The sequence below is a fragment of the Sinocyclocheilus anshuiensis genome, unplaced genomic scaffold (genome assembly GCF_001515605.1).
Source record: "Sinocyclocheilus anshuiensis isolate Anshui unplaced genomic scaffold, SAMN03320099.WGS_v1.1 scaffold557, whole genome shotgun sequence".
NCBI lineage: Eukaryota > Metazoa > Chordata > Actinopteri > Cypriniformes > Cyprinidae > Sinocyclocheilus > Sinocyclocheilus anshuiensis.
The window spans coordinates 709,006-733,497 of record NW_015540883.1 but is presented as its reverse complement, the minus strand read 5'-3'; the positions used below and the strand labels follow the sequence as shown (position 1 = coordinate 733,497).

The following is a 24,492-nucleotide window of genomic DNA, read 5'->3' as shown; positions in this document are numbered from 1 at the left end:
CACCGGTACTGACGTCATGGCTGTCGCCGGCCAACGAGTTGGTGTTTTTTCAATGTATGCTTCAGACACGGGTCACGACGAGGCGTTCCCCATAGCGACCCCTAGAGGATGCAGTGTCTCGTTCCCTACTCAGGGAACCATGGTTACATAAGTAACCTGAGACGTTTTGGATATGAATAAATCGTGCGGTCATATAGACTATCTCGTTTCTTCGCCCATGTGCACACACATCCAAAGCACGCACACAGAAAAAGTGATTTAAAATGCATCTGATTGACAGATAAATCTTGGTTGATCTATCAGCCAGTTGCACGTAAAAATGCATGCACTCTTATTTCAGTGTTGTTGTTAATGTTGAGGTTATTTTAGCTTCTACATTTAGTTTAACTGATTATGTGTCTCATACAAGTATGTATAATTTAATAGAGAGTTTTATAATAAATTGCATGAGAAGATTTATCTGCATATTTTTAGGCTGCACAGGTATAGGTTTAGTTCAGACTCTGACATCTGTAGGCTATCTGACATGCAGTACCTGTCTGTAATTTTCCAAGGTCTTCATAAGTTCATTCAGGAGGTGAGCAGAAAATTGAATTCTGCAGGTTTTTGCAAGCATTTCTTGAATATAAAAATGTCCTATCCTTGTTGTTACGGACATTTCACCATCACTACCTGAGCAGTTGTCCTGCGATAAGAGACATTCTTAATAAATATGTTGGGAAATTCGACGGGATATGAACATATGATATTGTGTTTAATATTTTGTTTATGACCCATATGAAAACACTGAATGCATTGCTTCTGAATGATGGGTTAGGAGCATATGCTACATAGAATCAGGGTCGATCGTGTTTCAATGGTCTGAGGATGAGGATAATTCCTGCAGTGTCATCGGTGTGTGTTTTCCCGTAGAGGTCATGAGAATGCTGAGTCACCCTGCAGAGGATCTCGCTCAGGCTCACCAGCTTTCCTCTGTATTCAATAGGTGAGGCATTCTGTAAGATGATCCAATGTCATAACTAATTCAGCAATTTCCATAGAAAGACCTTGAGGAGCTGCCTGCTGGAAAACAAACTGCAAACCACCAAATGTCATCACTGACTAATGCTAATATATAAGATCCTGGACTCCTACAGTCATGTTCACTACAAGAACGTCAAGCAGAAAGCTGAATATAAGCGATCTCGTGTCATTAGCTTTTCATTGTTTCATGTCTCTCATATCACTCTGCATTCTTATTAAAAAGCTTTTTCAATGTAGCCTTTATGGAGATACATAATGGAGTAAACGACTCGCCCCATCTGTCAGGCTTGAAGCACACGCGCACTCACACTCACACACACTCACACACACGCACGCACATGCGCACACACACACACACACACTGTTCAGTAATTGAACCATTTAAGCAGCTTATGAACGGTGCACTTTATGTTGGGTTCCAGTCCACATAATGCATTTATTGCTTGGATTCCCTAATGACTTCTTTATGTATGCCAGATTTCACATTGATTTCATTCGTGACAGTTATCAATGGCCAAACAAGAATAACAATAGCCGTTATTAATGGAAATACACAATGTGACAGCAGAAATACTGCCAGTGCTGCTGTGTGCTGAGAAACAGGCCTTAAATGCCCACAAATAAGCCAGCGGTACTGTTGACCTGATGAGGATCATATAAAGCGGCAGGGAGACAAACTCAATAAAAACTGAAACTGCAATAATGTTACAAAATATAAAAAATGTGTGTTTGTGTGAGTGAGTGTGTGTGTGTGTGTGTGTGTGTGTGCATGTCAAAGTGAAGGCTTAAAATAGACCCTACTCTTAAAAGTGCTCTTTAATTTCCTTATTGGACAACCAACCAATCACAGTCTTCAAAAGACTGTCATTCCTAGCAGCGGATTCAGGCCCGCCTCCTCACTAAGATAAACGTTTTTGTCTTTTCCTCGCTCAGCGTTGCTCTTAGATTGGTCCTGAATCACTCTTAAGCTAAGACTCCTACATAGAAATATTTAAGCTAAATTAGGAGCTCTCTGAGAGTATTCTTAGAATCTTTAAAGGGGTCATATGATGCTATTTTAAAGATCATTATTTTGTGTATTTGGTGTAACAGAATATGTTGACAGCGTCTCCCTGACATGCTGCATCAACACGACTGCTGTTCCTGAAACCACGCCTTCTTTCTTTGCGTGCACATTTGGGCGGCATTATGCTAATATTTCCACATAGTGACGTAGACATGTGGGGGCGTGTTAGAACGAGGCGTTTTAGGTAGGCATGGCTGACTCTTAACTTTTATAAAGAATATCTCTTTGAATTTGAGACTTCAGTTTTTGCAACTTTACAGATCTTCTTTATGCACCAAGAGCTTGTAACACTCCAAAGAGAAAGGAACAATTGAAATTGCATCATATGACCCCTTTAAGAATACGGGCCCAGAATGTCACATTTTATTATTAGCTGTTTCAACACATTTATGTTTTACCTAATAAAAAGGACAGCACTTTTAGAGTTTCGTTCCCTAATCTGATGTGAGCATAAGTATTGAGACAATTGAACTTAAAGCAAATGTAAAAAAGTTTAAAAGCTAATATTTAGTTGTGAATCCCTTGCGTGCGATCACAGCAGTGAGTCTGCCACAAACAGACATCACTAGACTCATGGATTCATCCATTTAAATGCTTTTCCCAGCCTTTAATACAGCCATTTTCAACTGTTGCTTATTTTGGGGAGTTTCCACCTTTAGTCTCCTCTTTAGCTGGCGAAATTCATGTTCAATAGGATTTAAATCAGGAGACGGACTTGTCCAATCTAAGACCTTCCGTTTCTTTGCCCTGATAAACTCCTTGACTGAGCTAGCAGGGTGTTTTGGGTCACTGTCCTGTTACAATATGTCAAGTCAAGTCAAGTCAAGTCTGCTTTATTGTCAATTCTTCCACATGTACAGCACATACACACAGAGAATTGAAATTGCGTTACTCTCAGACCCTTGGTGCATACAGATAACACTAACAGTAGAACATAAATACAGATATACGGATTAAATATAAAATACAACTATACAAATAAGGTAAAATGTAAAGAATAAAAAAAAATAAAATAAAAAAAAAATATATATATATAAAAAAATATATATCACGCGCTTTGCTGTAATAATGCAGGGAACCACTCATTATAAATCTCCTAACTGTGATATTTTCAGAAATAGAAGGTGCATCCCTAGCTGCTACAAATGACATTTTCAAGTCTACTGTAAAGATTCAAGTATTTATAAAGATAATCCCTAGCATACAGACCTTAGATCTTTAACAATGTAATATTCATCAAACTTCAGAGTGATCACTATGTGCTCTTTTTTTTACTCTAACATTTGCAAAGTTAAACTTGATACTCTGAATGTTTATTTATAATAGTTCAGAGCTGTTACTGCAGCAGCATGGTCTTGATTCATTTCATATAGACCAAGCACTACTACTGTTTGTTATATTTTGTTTTTCCATTCACAGATATTGACTCTGCCGTTAGAAGGCTCATTTCAAGGTATGACAAGAATTAAAGGTTTTTAATTAGTAATCTATGTCAGGAACTAAGCAACCATAAAGTCAGATCTTTCATTTCATTGTTTTATTTACAACTTGATATTTTAGTTGAATGTAACATCAGGATGGGCCAACATTTAAAACACAATCTTACAAGGACTTCTGTAGATGAGGCTGGATCATGAATGATTCACGCGAACATAGACACATTTATGTAGATCGGGGCTGGCGCATTCCCTTCAGAAACAATGTAATCCACTGCAAGTTCAGCGGCTCAGATGAAAAACGAATATGGTCTCCAACAGAAATCGCTGCAGTAATGAGACAATTCCGGAACCACATCGCAAGGTGTAAACTCGCCACTAAAATTGAATGCCAACAGTGCAAGAATGCTGAGCATCCTGCTTTGGCTAGTCGCTCTGTCCAAAACATAAGAGATTTCGTCAGGAATCACGGCTTAACACTAAAAAAGAAACAGCCACAAAATACTCAATAAGTGTTTTTTTTTACTTTGTTTTGTTTATATGCAAGAGAAACATTCTTCTGCTGTTGAACATCTGTTAAAGTATTTAATGTGCTTTCATAATACCGAAAAATGTTCTGTATTAACTTTTATGTTTATGAACAGTTATAATATTTAAGTTCTCCTCCTCCACACATTTGAGAGGGTTTTTTTCTCTTTACACACAGGACGTTTCTTTATACACAAAATGTTAGTGTATCTTATGATGTAATATTATAAGGGCAACTACTGTAATGTTGCTGTAAACAAGAACTAATTAAACTTTGCTCCTTGTTCACAGACTGTGCATACTGTTATATGTCTTCATGTCTTGTTTGAATGTTGTGTCTTCGCTTAAAGACGATCACCCAGTCTGGGTTTATTCTGCAATAACAACCGGCTAGATGTACATTATCCCTTACGTCACACAAATAGTAGGTCCTTGAAAGCACACTATAAAAGGTAAGGTTGCATATTTACATTACTATACAAAAATATTATACATACTTGCACAATGCACAGTACTGTGTGTGTGTGTGTGTGTGTTTGTGTGACTGCAAATGCATCATTGAGAATGAAGGTAGAGATCATTCCCTCCGTTCTGTACTGCAGTGTTCACTATTGCACTGTATTTAAATGATTTTCACCATTGTTTTGCTATTTTTGTGTTACAGCCAATATGGAGGCTTTTAAAGAGATGCTGGTCAGCCAAAATGTTCGTGAACATCACGATCCACGGTATAATCATTATTTTTGTGGCTCTTTAAATATGTATTTTGTTCCATCGTCTGATAAATGGATAAACAGCAATCCATCAACTTGATATGACACATACATTGAGATTGTTTACGATCTTCCAGTTTGTTTGCAAATATTTTAGTTGTAATATATTAAAGTAGTATGTAAAGTATAAAAATCAATGTTTTTATTGAGTACTCAGTTCAGCTTTGGTCCTGCAAACCTCACAGTGATGAAAGGCATTTTTCTAATGCTCTTTCTTCTCAGCAGGTTGCGTCACAAAGATAGCGTCAGTGGTCTTCCCCTTCACCATCACACCGTTCATCTGGGAGGCGAGATCAGCTCGTGTGTTCACTGTCTGCAGGAGCCGCGTGTCTCGAGGAAGATCCCGGCTGGGAGAGCAGACCATGTTTTCTGTGGGCAGGTCAGACTCCTCATCTGATTAATACTAGAATAATATCTCGTACTGTAGAGGTGGTAATCAAACACATGGTGCAGACAATCCAAATATAAAGTCTTTAATAGATGAGGAATACGCTCAGGAGAAACACTGCAAACAGACGTGAGAACCAACCACAAACCGAACAAAACCAGGGGCTGAATCCCCTTAAGAAATAAGACATTTCATGAGATAAATTCCAAGAAGTTCGTAAGAATATTCCTAAGTGCAATTCTTGAAAGATTCTTAAGAAGTTCTCAAATATATTCTTAAGAACATTTTGAATTCAGTAAAAAGTCGTATCAGACGTAATCATAAAGTTTACATCAGTCATCATCGGTGTGTCGCTTCAGAAAACTGCCGTGTTATGCTATAATGCTTAATTACTACAATTAATTTGAAATAACCCAATAAATTCATTAATCTTACCTTTGGAGATTTAAGACAAGTCTGAGGCTATCCTAACTTTAAGAGGTTATTTGTGAACTTGGACCACAAAACCAGTCATAAGGGTCAATTTTTTGAAATTGAGATTTATACAGCTTCTGAAAGCTGAACAAATCAGCTTTCCATTGATGTATGGTTTGTTATGATAGGACAATATTTGGACGAGATACAACTATTTGAAAATCTGGAATCTGAGGGTGCAAAAAAAATCAAAATATTGAGAAAATCATCTTTAAAGTTGTCCAAATGAAGTTCTTAGCAATGCATATTATTAAATAAAAATTAAGTTTTGATATATTTATGGTAGGAAATTTACTAAATATCTTCATGGAACATTATCTTTACTTTATATCCTAATGATTTTTGGCATAAAAGAAAAATCAATAATTTTGACCCATACAATGTATTTTTGGCTATTGCTACAAATATACCCCAGCGACTTAAGACTGCTTTTGTGCTCCAGGGTCACATATGATATTTAAGAAGATTCATTTCAAGAATTTGAATTCTTAAATTTTGTCTTAAGAACGATCCTAAGAATAAAGATAAGAAAAGTCTACAGAATTTTTGGGAATACAAAATATTATTTTTTCCTAAGTTAGAAAATACAAAGGAAATGGCAGTTAAGAAGAATTTTTTTTCTTAGGAATGTTTCGTGAATCCAGCCACAGGAGGGTAAATACACACACTAACGTGGGAACTGAATGCTTTTGTTTTCTGTAGAGGTAAAGCTGCCTTTGAAGTTGTTTCACACTGCTCTGGAGCTGCATTACAGCCAAAACTTAATTTTTCATAGCTGATAAATTTCACATTAACAATAGCTGTCTGAAATCACTCACTCGTTCACTCATTCACTAATCCCTATTCTGATTGGCTGAGCCGCGTTCGAAGCTGTTGTAAATTACTCTACAAACATACACCTTAGTTTACGTTTGTCTGTTGCTCGGCAACCACTTTGTTGCAACCAGAGCCGTTGAGAAACAGAGTTGCGACACGCTTTGATCTCGCCGTCACGCGGTCTCAATAGTTCCAAACAACTCCGCGCTGTCAATATGTTTCAAGTAGGATAGACAGCAGTTTCACTGTATTTATGTAAGAAGAGAATATAAGTGAATGTTAAAAAAAGGCCAGCAAATAGGAATTTAGCCTAATAAAAAATGTAAATAACGTTTAAAAGAAAAACACAAGGCATTGCAGAAAGACTAAAAACGTAAAAATATGACATATGATGTGTTTCTCACGTTATCTAACTGCAAATATAACATAACTGCCTATTATCTAAAACTAAACATTAACTATAACGCGTTTCATAAAATACAACTACTGGCCAGATTTCCGAAAGGTAAACTAATGTGTTAAAATGCCAAAAACTGCTGTAATTTCCTCAGCTTTCTGGCGAGTGTGCTTGAGAAGCACTGAAATGAATGGGCCTCATCAGTGGCTCCAGCAGGTGTACGGCACTGTGAGTATCATGAGCGCTCAGACTGACCTCAGATTTGCCCCGTAACATTTCAGCAGCTATTATAGGCCTGTGTGTCCCGTATTGCTGTCGACTGAACCAGCCATGCCATTAATTATGAATTTATCAGTCTTTTGCATGCCAAAGTCAATTTCTGCATATAAATATTACGTCAAATAGAAGCAGAAAATCATGCTACACGCACTTTCATGAGATCGGTTTAGCCTACGACAATTAATTTGTAGTCTATTTTACAAATGGGAATACAACGAATTCATGACAATGTTTTACATTCAAGCTACCCGTAAAATTTATAGTGAAAAGTACTTTAAAAGCATCTGGAATGCAATAAAGTAATTTTAAAGCATTTGCTGCATGGATTAAAAATAGGCTAATAAATAATTAACATATCATACAAAATTGCGTTGCAGCAAATCCTTTAAATTTTAAGGTATTCAGAACGGGGCAACATAAAAATCAGAAAATATAAGCAGCTGTACAATTATAGGACAAAGTTTTACATATATGCCATTATAATTTGTGTTTTATTTTTTAATTGTACGGAATTATAAAATAAAACGCAGATTATAATTGGGTCTGTTTTAGGCTTTTCCTTGTTTTTATATTTTAGACATCCATCAATTACGGTGATGAAAAAAATAACTCGCCATCTCCGCATTGGATGTGCCTTTAGAGAGAAATGCAGGGATTACATAATGAAAGAGTTTCTATTTTCGATTTGAATTATTTAGTTTAAAGTAGTAATTTAAAGCTTTCTATATTTTTTCAATTCACGGAGTTTAGGTTCATCATTGTGAAGCGCTCCTATTCAAGACCGAGACGGCAGAGAGCGTTTGTTTTCTTTATTTTATAAAAGCACATAGTTTGGTTGATATTGTGAGTGCACACAAATAAAACTAGACCCTTTACAGTTTAGAATGATGTATTACTCTTACCTTTATGAGCAAAAATGACTGCGTATTTTAAGTTGTTTCCACTGTTAGAAAAAATGCAAGTGATCGCGATGGCGCCTCCATGTCCTGCAGAGCTTCAGCTTCCACTCTCCGCACATTTATCTAGGTTAAACATTTAAACTAACATTGTGATATGCTTGAACTGTTTTATATAGAGATTTTATTTTAGGCAAGTCGTGATGATTTGAGAAGGCTAAATCGATCAAGGCTATGATCAACTCACTGCCGCTGGCCGTTACTTAAAAAAAAAACTTACATTTAACGAACAAAAAATGCTCCAAACGTTTTTCTAAATTTACTTTATTAAAAAACGAAATGAAATATAATCACTTTTCCATTACATACAAAACTGAATTATTTTAATTGCTGAAACAGTAGTATAACCTTTTTTTGGGAAGAGGGGAAAAGAGACGGGCTAGGGCCTATATTTGAGACCCGTGCAGGGCTCTAATCCACTTCATCCAACGCTGTTTTGTTCTCCTCTGTGAGCATGCTCTTAATATATGTATTTTACCATTTTGTTGAGTTTAAAACGTGTGACACATTCGTTCTGCTCTCACTGATCATTTGGTCCCCCTCCCCCCCCAAAAAAAACAAAAAAAACAAAACTCTGTGCATACCCTCTGAAGAAATCTTGCAGGCGCCCCTGAGCTTCAATACTGGAACTATTGGCTGCTCCATGACACGCTTTACTTCCGCATTCCTCAGTTCCTATGGACCCCTAAGGGAGTGTCGCAACTCTGTTTCTCAATGGCTCTGGTTGCAACCACAACTGTTTCTGAGGAACTACATTGTTTGGTGGCAGAATACTGTTTTTATTAATATTATTACACTTTATTTGCTCTGTTTTATTTAGTGAAACCTTACTATATATATGGAATAACCGTTTTATAAAAGCAGTAACCCCCGTGAAGGCGTGGTTAACAGTGAATTTATAACAGCTAAGGGGGTTTAACTCCGCTTCGCGTCGTACCTAACAACGCCCCTTAGCTGTTATAAATTCACTGTAAACCACGGCTTCTTGGGGCTTATTGCTTTTATAGTGTACTGCAGTTGAGTGCACTATATCAGAAAGCAGGGAACGAAATGAAGTGATGAATTCGGACGCTGATGTATACACTTCGCGTCAGAGAGCGGGAGCTGTCACGGAAACATATTCATCACATATGTACATTTATCTTACATGTACCTTATTTAAGAAAATAATATTAATAACAATAACACTCACAATGACTTTATATTGTAATTATACATACCTCAATGCCAGCTTTGTGGTTTCATCGATGGTATATTAGTATTTTTTTTATTTTTTTTTTATAATAATAAAAGATTGTCACACCACTTCTTTTAAAGAGTTTGGTTCTTTTATGGGGCTTTTTCCCCCTTCATTATAATACTGGGACAGAACACCCTACCATTTTTTAATACACTTAAATTGACCCGGTTTTGTAAATAAATACCCTCAAGGTCAAGAGCATTTTAATGAGAAACACCAATTTAATCATGTGTTTCCAGACACTTGACTGTGTGTTACTGCTTACACCAGTAAGTATTTCACAATATTATCTACTGCATGGATGGAATATAATTAAGATGTGCACTATTTGCATGTAAGTTTACAGAATATAAATCACACAGCTTTATACTTGCCTAAATTGACAGATTTCGTGTCACTCGCATGGAGAAGAGGAACAGCCTGCAGGGCTCGATGAATCTTCCTGTGCCGAAGCTCGGAAACACGTCGAATGACACGACGCTCTCAGACAGCAGGACTTGCTCTAAAGACACTTCCAAAAAACCTCCGGAGGATTACAACATCCGCAACATGTTCGGAGATGGCAAAGTCCCCAACCTCGGCAAACGCAAGAAAAGCGTGACACTGCTGGGCTTCTATAAGGCTGGGAATCCTGCGGAGAGTAAAGCGGGACAGAAGGTGTTTGTGGAGGACAAGGAGGAGTCGAGCACCACCAATCATTTATCTGAATGCTGCAGCTCCGGCGCGCCGTCTCCCACCGAAACCACTTTAGATGAAAACTCAAATAAAACCTCCGGGAATCAATTACAGGAGACTCTGAGAGAGAGCGGCCCAGAGAACCAGAAGACTGATGAAGCCACTTTAAATGTGGACTCGCAGGACAAAATAAGAACAAACACATTAGGGATTGTTGGTGATGGTTCTAATAGCTGCTCTAGGTTTTCAGTACGAACTGTGGAAGAAACTATCACCACACCTGCAGCCGCCGCTGACAATAGAGATGATGTGATGAAACACAATGACCTTAAGCCTGGACAAGCTAGTCAGGAAAGTACAGACACTCAGCAGTAGACCCACAAATATAACATCATGAGATGTTCAAACTAGAGGTCAACCGATTGATCGGTTTTTCCGATTAATTGGCACCGATAGTTGATTGCAAAAATCCATGCTGATAGTTTTTCTGGGTTGCCGTCCTTTGCTTTATTATACAGGTGCATCTCAATAAATTAGAATGTTGTGGAAAAGTTCATTTATTTCAGTAATTCAACTCAAATTGTGAAACTCGTGTATTAAATAAATTCAATGCACACAGACTGAAGTAGTTTAAAGGGGTGGTTGATTGCGATTTCACTTTTTTAACGTTAGTTAGTGTGTAATGTTGCTGTTTGAGCATATCAAAAAGCTGGTCAGCAGAAGGAAGCATGAAGTGCTCCAAAATTTCTTGGTAAACGGGTGCAGTGACGTTGGTAAAACAATGTGCCCAAAACACATGCAAGTCTCACGCAAATGCTTAATTTTACGATTGTTAACATCTATTTGCATTAGTTTATATCCAGCTGGTCACTTTAATGCGTTTGTTATCCAGCGAAGTTGCAGATTTAAACCTGTGATGTGAGAAAGCACATTGATATATGAATACAGCTGAAAGAAATCCTGCCGCGCCACATAGTTTTCCAATAAATTACATTATATTTGTCCCAAATCGTTGTTAATGTACATAAAGACTTCACCCTAGCCTATAAAATTGTGTATTGTGCATTTTTTCAGCGAAACGTTTGTCTTTCTGTGTCTCTAATAAAGTCTGTTTGCTTCATATAGAGAGCTATAAATATAGATCACACTTTCTCTTTCTGCTTGCTCTGTTTTTTTAAACACCGAACTTCAAACTCATCCGTGCCGTGTGAGGACCCCGGGCTGGACTCCGCTTCGGCCACGGTGAAAGCCGATCTGGCGATCCACAGCGTGAAGTTGTAGTATTTCCTCAGCGACCAGCACGGATCAGCTCCAGGCATGACGAAGCAGATATCGTCCTCTTTTGGAAGGCCAAACAAAGTAGTTTCGCTTTCACAACGAAACACACAGCGCCTTCACGACATGGCAGCGGCCGCACAATACTACAGCGAGAATAAAAGTTACGCCTTCTTTCTTTGCGTGAACATTCGGGCGGCGTTATGCAAATCTTCCCACATAGTGACGTAGATATGGGGGGTGTGTTAGAACGAGCCGTTTTAGGTAGGACTATTAACTTTTATAAAGAATATCTCTTTGGATTTGAGACTTTAGTCTTTGCAACTTTACAGATCTTCTTTATGCACCAAGAGCTTGTAACACTCCAAAGAGAAAGGAAAAATTGAAATCGCATCATATGACCCCTTTAAAAAAATAAAATAAAATAAAAAACAGTAAGAGAATCAGAGTTTTGTCTCAGGAGTCTGTGTGTAATCTCTTACTGGAATGGGTTTGTAAGTGATGTTCCCTGGAAGAAAGTTTGGTCATTATCTCAAATACCTGATAACTAACACAATGAGAGACATTACATTTAATTGGATTCATAGATAATTTAATGCAGATACGTGCTCTCTTAAAAGACTTAAGAATGATATTCTTTCCGTTCAGAGAACCCTGAAACCTCTTTACATTTATTGTGGAGTTGCTCTCACACAACGACGTTTTGCTGTGACATTCTTGATATTATCAAATGTTACATGAACCCTAATTTTGCGTATGCAATTTTGGGTTTCCATGAATCTGAGAAAAGTGATAGGCCTACGTATTTCATAAACCTTATTTTCTTGTTAGCCGAATGTCATATTCATAAATGTACATTTTCTAAATGCAAACCTCTTTTTCTTTTAAAGATTCAAACTTGAAATGAACATGTATTTTGAATCTATTGAGTTCTCTTAAAAGCAATAAGTACAACGGCTTTGTTGAAGGACTTGGCACTTCCTCTGCAAGACTGAAGGACCCTGGAGTGTTATTGATGTTGTATTGCTATTATTTGACAATGACAATCGTAGTTATTGTTTTTTTCCAAGCATTCAGTAAAAATAAAAAGGCACTCTGGTTTCAGAACAGCAGCAGCAGCAGGACTCAGACCGGAAGTTCGACCAGCTTCATGCAAATACCGAGAGAAAAAGCGCACGTGACTTGACTCGCTGTGATATGCAGGGACTGCCGTCTGTCATCTGTGCGTCAGTTATATATTACACACCGGACGCTTTGCGATCAGATATTGGCTTTCACTGTGGTTAAACTGGCATTGTTTATAGTGCGCATCTTTCCAGCTGTAACCGCGCGCCTGTGATCAGTACGTTGGCCGTGTGTTGAATATATCTTCTGCACTGGCTGTGACACACCCGAGGAGGACGGAGGCGCTGAAGCGGATCTCTCCCGGTTCAGCGGAAAGACTCCCGCTCGCCTTATTAATATTAATGCAATAACGTCACCGTTCGCTTCAGGAAGCGACAAGCTGTTACGCGTTGCATCCATAAGCTTAGTCACGTCGAGGTGCGTTCAGGATTGTGTAATTGAGCAATGGCGTCGCTGGGACACACATGAGATCAGCTTAGGATCTGTTTGTTGCTGCGGCGCCCGAAAACTCCCACCAGACTGTAACCTGCAATAGTTGAGAAATGGCCATCCGGCGGACCAGCACGAGAACAGGCTAAAGCTACAGGTACGTGTGCAGGATGATTAATCACCATTATTATTAATATTCGTACAGTATTTAAATCACGTTCAGGTGTAAACAAGAGCATAATATGGATAAACGTTCTGCCTACTAATTAGGGTGTAAATATGATGTGGCTTATTATATAGCCTATCTTTATGTCTGTTGTATCAAACAAGCAGCTGATTGAAATGTAGCGAGTTAAGAACGTTACATTTTCCCCCAAACTTCCTTAATGTGTTATTTGTTACAGCAGTTAATTACCCAAATTAATCTTGTGGTTGTTGTTTTTATATGGTTATATGCAAATTAAAGGCGTGTGTAGGCTATTGTGGAGTACACAAGTTTTCTTTTAAAAAGTATTTGTGTGGTTTGTTATTTGGACGTAGCCTACACCTTGCAGCCTGCTGAAGAGATTACATTAATGTTATCATTAGGGATGTATAACGATTCACTCAACTCACGATTCAGTTTGATTCACAATTTTTTTTTTAACAAAATGAGATTTAAGACAACATTGCCCATTTAGGATTACACGTTAAAAGCTGAAGTGTGGATCATTGTCAGTATTTGACAAACTAGTTAAAGTTGAAGTAGAATATCGAAGGATGATGTAGAATCAAAAACTAGACTGGAGCACTTGAATGAGCTGTGAAGCTGCAACAGAACACTTTGTGTGGTTTGTTATTTGGACGTAGCCTACACCTTGCAGCCTGCTGAAGAGATTACATTAATGTTATCATTAGGGATGTATAACGATTCACTCAACTCACGATTCAGTTTGATTCACAATTTTTTTTTTAACAAAATGAGATTTAAGACAAATTATAAATTAAATGTGTCCTTTTATTATTGCTTGGACAAAACACTGCACGTTTCTTTGTGAAACTGAAATATAACACTATAATAATATATATAGCACTTGCATATTATTGCTCTTTTGTTGATTTTGATTGCTTCTATTGTCCTCATTAGTTACCCAGATAGCAAAATGACTCCGGAGCGGATCCGCAAAACGGGTCCGTGTCGGAGTCCACTTGCACAGCGCAACGGATCCGGACCAGACCCAACCCGTATGCCCTAATAAAGTGGTTCATCCGGCCCGGATCCGATCCGGACCTGTTGATAAAGAAACGGATCCGATCAGGACCCGCTGATTAAAAGTAACTCATCCGGACCGGATCCGATCTGGACCCGTTAATTTAGTGGGTCTATACCTTATTTAAAATGGATAATCTGGCCAAAACTAGCTATGGGAATACCTAAAATAGAGCCAACAATCATTATATAGACTAGACTGCTCTATAAAAGTGTAATATGTCTCCCTTTATTAATATTAATAAACCATAAAATCATTCAAAACTTGAAAAAAATCTAAACTTTGCTTGGCCAGCAATAATGAAACACTGTATAAAAAGTAGGTAATTACATGAAGAAAAATAAAAAAATTAAATGCAACCACAAATTGTACAAAAACATTGTTTTATTTAATAAAAACTTTACTTCTAAACAGACAATTCAGTTCAATAACTTTGTAAAGTTAATATTTACGAATGAATTAGTTAAATTCAGCCATACGGAATTTTATAGCACACAAAAGTTTCATTCACTTTGTGTCAGCTTGATGTTGATTTAATAAAATTCAATATCAGTGAAAATGTTGCAAAATTAATACATTATGAAACAAAGTCTTGGCGATAAAGCAGCTCTGGAGAAAACAGTGATATCATAATCCAGCTCAATAAAATAAAAAATAAAATGCAACCACAAATTGTACAAAAACATTGTTTTATTTAATGAAAAACTTTACCTCTAAAAAGACAATTCAGTTCAATAAGTTTGTAAAGTTAATATTTACGAATGAATTAGTTAAATTCAGCCATACGGAATTTTATAGCACACAAAAGTTTCTATTATCGCCTGCAGTTATTCCTGAAGAGGGGTGAAAAATTACCTAACGTTACATATAGGATTAAAATCCGGATAGCCAACTAAACTACCCGTCTCACAGAAATGAGGGAGATCCCATCCAAATAGGCCTATTATTAACGTACTCAAATCTATGATAATGCTAATAATGATAAAGAGCTAACCTTAACTGGACATTCCACAACGCAATTTCAAAAATTAAAAACTACAACAAAGCAATTAACAACTTTATTATATTAACCTTAATGTTACTGGCAACTGTACATATAAAGCATATTTAAACAGTATTCTTGCCGAGTTCAGCCGGCCGCAGCTTCCACACTCTGAGGAGGATCTGATTAAACAAAATAAGGCTTTGTCTGTGCTCTTTCCATTTAAAATTAGAAGCAACCAAATTACATTACATTACATTACAAACTAGATTGTATAATTTCTTTAACTGAACTTCGGTACTTTTTTGGTCATTCAGTGTTTCTGTAAGAAAAAATAAAAAAAATTGGGGGGGGGGAAAAATTACTGGTAAGATGATAATGATACAAATTAATAAGAACAATATAAAACGCACTAAGGATTAATGAGCTACTGGATTCATGAATATTAATCAGGTTGTGTGCCCCCTCAGACATACATTCATATAAACTCCTACCCCTAAATGAAACGCGATTTGTTTAGCATCTCAACCGATTTGAATCGTCACATATTTGAATCGATTTCAACCGGCTCGCGGTTAATCGTTACATCCCTAGTTATCATGCTGTTCATTTATCTATTTGGTGATGTTATTATAGTAAGTGTTCAAAAACATGGTAACACAATGTGTCAAATCAGCCTAAATTCAGAAACTTCCCCAGCTTAAAATTTTGATTTAGTTAAAATTTGAAAGACAAACATATAAAGTGATGAAAGGCAGTAAATTTACGGGGTAATCCACTGTTTTATAAAGGAGGGTCAAAGTGACAATTCTGACAAATGACGGGTGTAAAATGACTTTAGAACGATGGCACCATCATTCTGTAATTCTTACACGGAGATTGGTACTGTAGGTCTGTTAGTAAAATCTGTTGACTTCAGCAATTTACGTTTCATTATATGCCAACGGTGACAATTCAAAAATGGCAAAAAGCACTTGTGTATTTTGCCTCAGGTTGGCATGCCTGTAACTGTAACCAGAACATTTCAGATGCTGTTAGAGCCAAAATGATTGACTTGGTCTCGTGAGACCAGAGTTTGAAACCACTTCTTTAAATGTTTTGCTTTACTAATTATATTCTGTAAAATTAATTATGAAAATCCACCCGCTCCTTTTTTTTTAATCCCCATAAATCATAAGCAGTGTCCCAGAACAAGCCATTGGCAGAATCTGTAAAAAGTGACGTTACATTGTACAGGCCCCGCCAACGACTGTTGACGGACACGGCTGTATTAGCATAGACCCGCCCTAAATGAGCCGCACACAGTTCGACACGTTCATCTTCACGCTACAGCATTTAAAAGCAGCATTCATGTAAGAAATGTCTTATTAGAGCTACATAAATTATTCATTCAAGAGCAGTGTGTGATTTTCTGTTTTTATTTTATTATTATTTGGCTCATATTAACAGCGTAGACCGCAGTAGGCACTGTTTATTACACTGCTGTCACTTACACAGATCTAATACAAACATGCGATTTCTTTCCCAGCTGTTTACCTTCACAGACAAACTGACTGTTTTTGTAACTTATTTGTGTTTTTAACATATACTTGACAGTTTAAGTGCAATAAGACATGAAAGAGAACTTCGTTTAGTGATCACACGCTGTGTGACAGCCGCTTTCTGTGTGCTCAGAAGACACTATATCAGAAGTTTACACTGATATGGCTTTAAAACGCATGATTTCAGCACGATAGACATGATAATCAAAACCAAACAGATTTTTTTTTATCAGAGTATACAGTGGGTACGGAAAGTATTCAGACCCCCTTAAATGCTCTTAGGAACCTTAAGTGCAGCAGAATTTTTTTTGTAACCTTGGCCAGATCTGTGCCTTGCCACAATTCTGTCTCTGAGCTCTTCAGGCAGTTCCTTTGACCTCATGATTCTCATTTGCTCTGACATGCACTGTGAGCTGTAAGGTCTTATATAGACAGGTGTGTGGCTTTCCTAATCAAGTCCAATCAGTATAATCAAACACAGCTGGACTCAAATGAAGGTGTAGAACCATCTCAAGCATGATCAGAAGAAATGGACAGCACCTGAGTTAAATATATGAGTGTCACAGCAAAGGGTCTGAATACTTAGGACCATGTGATATTTCAGTTTTTCTTTTTTAATAAATCTGCAAAAATGTCAACAATTCTGTGTTTTTCTGTCAATATGGGGTGCTGTGTGTACATTAATGAGGAAAAAAAAATAACTTAAATTATTTTAGCAAATGGCTGCAATATAAGAAAGAGTGAAAAATTTAAGGGGGTCTGAATACTTTCCGTACCCACTGTATCTGAGGTACGAGCCGTAAAGGCTCCACCCTATTCTGGAAAAGGGGGCGGGGAGCAGCAGCTCATTTGCATTTAAAGAGACAGGCACGAAAACAGCGTGTTTCTGCTTCCACTCAAAATAGGCATTTTCAAAATGATATAATAAATGATCTGTGGGGTGTTTTGAGCTGAAACTTCGCAGACACATTCTGGGGACACCTGAGACTTATATTATATATTGTAAAAAGGGGCACGATAGGTGCCCTTTAACATACTTACCTGTTGATCAAAAATGCCTTTAACTTGTAACTTGAAAATTTGCCGAATTTGTTAACAGATTTATGAAAAGGATTGGGAATGCAGTCTTGGGCGAAACTTTCTCTTGGTGGATTCAGTACTGCAGCATTTGTGCTATTTCAGTCTGGGTTTTTTCCGCTTTTAAGGTGTCATCGACCGCATGTGGAAGCACACAACTCTTGTATAACTCCAGACAGCAGAAGTGCAGAGAGGATGTTGTGGTCTGATACCATGAGGAGAGTTGTCAGACAGTGGTATTGTCAACCCAGGTAAACAGTAGACATGAGAATACTAGAATGCTTCCTTACCTGGTAACCACTAAAGATTAATTCATCCAAGAATGTCTAGTTACTAATGCTGTACGGTAAGTTTAAGTATTTATTTTTTTTCACTCCAGCAGAAGGCTGCTTATTGCTCTTCTGAGCTTGGCGTTGATCTTGCTGGCTCTTTTGAAGCTGCCTCTCTTTCACACGGACCCAAAGCCTGTGGAGGTGCCAGTAGACCCCGTCTACCGAGAGGTGCGTCTGTCTGTCTTTCACGTCGTTTTTACAGCAGATTCAGGAAGCATCTACACCATTTTTGTGATCTACTCAAATTCAGATATACATTTTGCTTCTGTGTTTTTCTGTGGCATAGCTGCTGGTGCATAAAAGCAGATCTGTGGTGTGAACTTGTGACCATATTTGGCTAACAATGCTTCTGGAAAACACAGAAGTGATACGAATAATGAACTCTCTAGAACTGTTTGCTTCCGCTCGACTTTTGGAGTACAGATAGCTGCTGTGAATATTAATTGTGCCTACATGAGCTTATTTATGAATGGATATGATATGAGTGATATTTTATAGTTTTTCTGACTTTATTCTACTATGTGGAAAATAGTAGGTAACAACGTCACATTGAGTGATGTTCACTCCAACATACTCATCATGCAGGTGTTTAATGATCGTTTGGTGATCTGTTTGTCTTTACCGTGAACAAGTTTGTTGTGAACTGCACTAAATGAATGAACGAGCATTTTTTGCGTCCCTCAAACCAGCAGCAGAGAAAGTGACAATATTATTGTAAAACTTCTATGCATTGAAATTGTATGCAGTCAGTTAAAGTGTAATAGCACATCAAATGTAATCCTGTAGTTATCAGTGAAGTTTATGGTATTGTGTGGCAAAATAGTGTGCATAGGGAATACATGATATGTTCAATATGGTCTGACCGATCGAAAGAGAAGTCTGGAGAAGTTTGAAATGGAAAATGTGTGGGGACTAGGCATGGGCCGGTATGAGATTTTGACGGTATGATAACCTTAAGCAAAAATATCACGGTTTAACGGTATCACGGTATTGTTGTTACAGCTCTAAAATGTATAACGGAAAATGTTAGTGGTTTTGAAACTGTGACATTTTCAAACCGCGGTATACCTTGATACCGGTAATCGGCCCATGCCTAGTGGGGACCCTGAATATTTCCATCTACATGTTTGGACACTAGGGATGGGCGATATCTTATCATTTACGATATACCGGTAAAAATTCTCCCCACGATAAGAATTAGTCTTCCTGCGATAATAACGATAAAGTCTAGTTGTTGACATTTCTGTGTGCGCCAGTGCGGAGCGACATCACGGAAAGTGGACGTGAAATTGAGGAGGAGTAGCCTATATCGCTAAATGAGGAGCTTGAGCTGTAACTGGTTTGGTTAGGGTTGTACAGTGCACAAAAAATCGGTCTGAATAAATGTACTACAGTAGCACATGTGCGATAAAGTTTTGCATGTGTATGAGCCTGTTTACAAAACTGTTGTCCTCATAATAATGTCCTCATATGAGGATGCAGGGTCTCAGGAGGTTAATGCTCACCCTATTTTGGGTAAAAATAGGAAAGATAATACTTTTCTTAAAAGAAACAGGATTCCCTGAATTATCGTCATTGATATCGTTATCGTAATAAATACCAGAAATATCGTGATATATTTTTAAGCCCATATCGCCCATCCCTATTGGACACATTAGATGATGTTTCAGGTACATTATAATAAACTATTGTACGCTGAGTTTGTTTATACAGAAATATAATTAGATTATTACAGTTTTGTAAAAGCAATGTTTGGAAATCTAAAATTGCTGTTTCCTATTGACACAAATCTAAAGATATAAATAACCATGTTACATGTAATTAAATATTGTTGTTGTGAAGCATCTACCCAAAGACTTGTGCACACTACTGTATGTACTTCAAACTAAATAAGCATTAAATCTAGTCGGCTCCATTGGATAAAAAAAAGGCAGACTTAAAAAAAATTAAAATAAATTCAGCTTCACTGTTTTCTGACCTTCCTTCCATCCCGCTGAATCGAGGGTTTAGGGTCTGTCCATATAAACTTTTCTCGTCTACTTGATGAAGTGTAAAACACTTGACATGTCAGTGGGCGAGTGTTGAGTGTGTGTCAGTGTGAAGCGGAACACACCCTGCTGTCTAAATACCAAATTCAGCTCATCAGCTTGTAATGAGAGAGCTCGTCAGATAAGATAGATGTGCAGAGCAACTGTTCTGGAGGAAATACGTTTGGGTCAATGTTATTTGTGTAGCACTTTCCCGATTCATGTCGTTTCAAAGCAGCTTTACAGAAGTTAATACTGTACATTTTTATGATACCTAAAATGGCTCGTTCACACCAAGATGAATGTTGGCCATGGACATTTTCTGCATTTGATTTGTCTGTTCAGATCAGTGTGGAAAAAACTGCATATTGTTGGACTGAAAGTGTATTCCTCATTTGTAAGTCGCTTTGAATAAAACCGCTAAATGAAATAAATTAATAAATGGAAAATGGAAATTCACACTCTGACAGTTGCTGCTGCTTATAGAAAAGCAGAAGTGCCCTGATACACACTGCAGTGCTGTGCAACTTTTTCTGACACCTGTTTCTCAAAGAGAATTGAAAAAAAGTCCAAAGGCAGTGGTGGCAAGGGAGGAAAACATAACCACAAAAGCAAATGCCATGCTTCCTAATATCAGCTAATGCAGTTCCTCTCAGCTCTGGTCCTGGCCACAGCACTGCATTCTATATATCTTCCTTATTTACATGCCTGATTCACACATAGAAATGTCGTGGGTCCCTAGATACAGAGGTCTGAACCACTGACCTAAAAGGAGCATGTTCAAGGAGAATATCAAATGGCCTAGGACCAAGCCTTGTGGCACAACATACTTTTCTTTTTGGGGGGTCAAATATTTTAGCAAACTCAGGTAGGATCTAAACCAGACTAGTGCCTGTCCACGATTGGCAAAACATAAAATGAAGATAATATGTTTGCTGATGCCCTGTTATCCATGAGGTAAATTGCACGAAACAAATGTTTTCAGTTAGGTTGATATGAGCGCATGCATTAAGCCCTGTATTTTCACTCATAGCGTGTCCATTCCTATGTCCGAGAGATACTGGCCCAAGAATGCAGACCTTCTTTTGCCCGGCAGAGAATGGAAGCTGAACATTACAGCTCCACACCAGTGCTAGAGCCCTTTTTGGACAAGAACACTCATTTGAATGAACAAATATTCCAATATTCTCCACCGTTTGGTTTCCTGGATATGAAGAACAAGCTTCAGGAGATCCTGGACCTCCTACCAGCCTCCTCTGAGGAGAGACGTGGAGGGAGGGACTGTCGTCGATGTCTAGTGATTGGAAATGGAGGGATACTGAAAGGATTAGGGCTCGGACCTCTTCTTAATCAGTTCGATACCATCATCAGGTGAGAGTCTGCCCCGCTTAATTTGTCTGATTTTAGCTAAAGGACGTGTGCGTGTGTGTTTATGGGACTCTTGTTTGTGTGCAGATTGAACAGCGGTCCTGTGCGAGGTTTCAGTGCAGACGTTGGGAATTGCACCTCCATCAGGATGAGTTATCCTGAGGGCTCCCCGAAGGTCTGGGAAGACACCGATTCGGATCTCAGATTTGTGGCTGTGATCTATAAGTCTGTCGACTTCCACTGGCTTCGTGCAATGATTACCAAGACGTCCGTTGTGAGTGCTTGTTCACGCATCAGGCAGATTGGTTGTCTTGATCAGAGCAGTATGTCTGAATGTCACGTTTAACGCTCTCCTTTCAGTCGCTGTGGAACTGGCTGTTTTTCTGGCAGAATGTGCCGGTGAGTGTCCCGCTTAAGGCCTCTCAGTTTCGTCTGCTGAATCCAGAGATTATTAGAGAGACGGCCTTGGATCTGCTTCACTATCCCAATGTTAGAGAACGGCTGTGGGGCTGGGACCAGGTGAGCTGCTTGTCATTGCTTTTGTAGGGGGATTTTTTTTTCTTTATTAGGGCTGTTGATTTAACTTGGTGCGATTATGTAAAAAAAATAATGTGTTAAAATTATTAACATATTTAATGCAGCGCCCTGTCCCGTCATCTTGTAGTTGCTGAAGAACATGATGCAGGACTGACTGCATGATGGAGTCTATTAGAATGCAGTTATGAGAGCCTAAATGTTAAGATATGAAGGCAAAAAATGCCTCTCTTATATGATAGTTTTCCCCCAATATCTACAGCATTGCAAATGTGATATTGTTTTTATACAACAGTTTAATAAACATGTTTAATTTTGTGGTCGGCCAATATATCGGCATGGGCTGATAATTTTTTCTGTTTGGCCGATGTGTTGGAAGCGGGACTTTTATTTTGATGGCGCTGAGAACGGCGGCGCCTGAGCACACAGCGCTCCCATTCTGCTTCTTCATTAGTTATGGACTCTGTTTAACAGTTTTGTCTAATACGTTCCTAGAGAGAACTGTTAAAGGGGTCATATGATGCGATTTCAAGTTTTCCTTTCTCTAATTTACAGTTTATTCAATTTCTGTAGCCTATTTAAAACACGTTCATAATTTAGAAAATGTAGTTAATACTTGCATCATTAATGATTTATTTTATCCACCCGCGACCCACCCGTAAATAATCAGAATGCATTTTTTTATTACCCGACCCACCCGATCCGCAGATTACATCCATCCGCGCATCACTAATGTACAGTGTGGAAAATAATGTGTTTTTTTAACCTTAAACCGCATAAGCACATTTCATTACACCAAATACACAAAATAATGTTCTTTTTAGCAACATCATATGACCCCTTTAAACAAAGAAACTAAACTGTTTACGAAAAAGTATTACAGCGTTTGCTTTTATATTATTAGTAACAGAAAGTCAAACACTATAATAATTTCTCATTTGACGTCAGCATTCAGCAAACACGCATTTATATAATTTAAACAAATTTTTGAATATCTAATAAACATTTAATTTCACGAACCTTGCAGACTTGCGAATCCAGCTGTCGGATATTCTGAAGTGTGCATTTGTAGCCAGCATGAACGTGTTCTGCACGTGACTGAGAGTTTAGATGTCACTGGAGACGCACGATCAACAAACATTAAACCCTTGATTTCAAATTATGCTGCACTATATTCAGTTGCCCACCCTCATATTCACTGTGTGCTGCATGTAAAACTAGTATTACGTTGTCTTTATTAGATAAAACATGATCCCCAGTGTGCACAAACTTACCAGATTACGGAGCGCCAGCTTGGTTACAGTGTTACTTCCTTTTTATTCATGTTTCAAACAATTTCTCTATTTGAGAAAAATACTGTAATATGATTACAGAATCAAGGAGTTGCCATCTAATGTAAATTGGTTTAATTTGTAGGGATGCACCGAAAATATAGGCTACATATAATAATAATAATAATAATATATATATGGCGTGCCGTGTCGCGCTGCGTCACGCCCGGCAGTGTTCAGCGCGCATGTTTCACTCTCCTTGTCACTGCGCGGAGACGCGGTTTGACGCTCAGCTCAATATTCCGATCTATGAATGTGCGTTCCGCTCGTGTACCTCTCATGCTCATCGGAAAAGCAAGGTCCGCTCAAATAACGCGCTGACAGGAAATTTCTATGCAGTATAGGCCTGCTTGTTCCGGTTTGCAGTAGCGCTACTGTGCTGTAACATGGTGTAGGCTAGTTCAGCTGTACTGGGCAACGCTGCTAAAATAATGCTACCTTCAGTGACGCTATGCTCTGCTCATATTGTCTGATAATAATAGCTTCGTAGGACTATACATTATTTGGATAATAGTAAAAAAAAAACTTATATCTGATTCTGTTACATAGAAGTGAATAAAAATAATATATTGATATTTAATATTAAGGTAACACTTTTCAATAAGGTTCCATTAGTTAATGTTAGTTAATGTATTAACTATCATGAACGAACAATGAACAATACATTTATTACAGTATTTATTCATCTTTCTTAATGTTAATGAGAATACAGTTATTCACTGTTAGTTCATGTTAATTCAGAGTGCATTAACTGTTAACAAGCACAACTGTTGATTTTAATAATGCATTAGTAAATGTTGAAATTAAAATAAACTAAGATTAATAAATGCTGAAGAACTATTGTTCATTCTTAGTTCATTATCTAACGTAGTTAACTAATGAACCTTATTGTAAAGTGTTACCAATATTAATATAAATTCTGTCCAGTTTTATTGTTACTTTCAGTAAAAGTGTGGTTATTTTATTGGCTTGGGTTTTTTTTAATTCAGTATCATTAAAATTTAGTTCAATTTGAAATAAAGTCTTACAAAATTACTTTATATTATTTCATAAAATAATAAATAATCATTACAAAGCAGTTTCGGTTTTCGGCCAAGTGCATCCAGAATTTTCGGTTACCGTTTCGGCCCAGAATTTTCATTTCGGTGCATCCCTAGATGTAAGACTACA

General features: G+C 37.7%; 1 protein-coding gene and 1 pseudogene across 2 annotated transcripts in view; both read left to right on the top strand.

Annotated features, from left to right (window-relative positions):
* Positions 1-10,426, top strand: part of LOC107688605 (uncharacterized) — a 19,724-nt pseudogene extending 9,298 nt beyond the window's left edge.
* Positions 10,427-12,505: 2,079 nt separating this feature from the next.
* Positions 12,506-24,492, top strand: part of st3gal5 (ST3 beta-galactoside alpha-2,3-sialyltransferase 5) — a 13,927-nt gene continuing 1,940 nt past the window's right edge. Inside the window, exons 1-6 of one of the 2 annotated variants that reach the window (XM_016486293.1) lie at positions 12,506-13,037; positions 17,859-17,981; positions 18,113-18,230; positions 21,123-21,460; positions 21,545-21,731; positions 21,818-21,976. In XM_016486293.1, the coding sequence (XP_016341779.1) occupies positions 17,926-17,981; positions 18,113-18,230; positions 21,123-21,460; positions 21,545-21,731; positions 21,818-21,976 (858 nt within the window). In that variant the 5' untranslated portion in view covers positions 12,506-13,037; positions 17,859-17,925. Of the gene's footprint in view, positions 13,038-17,858; positions 17,982-18,109; positions 18,231-21,122; positions 21,461-21,544; positions 21,732-21,817; positions 21,977-24,492 lie in introns of both variants that reach the window. The other variant, XM_016486292.1, reaches the window with a different exon arrangement.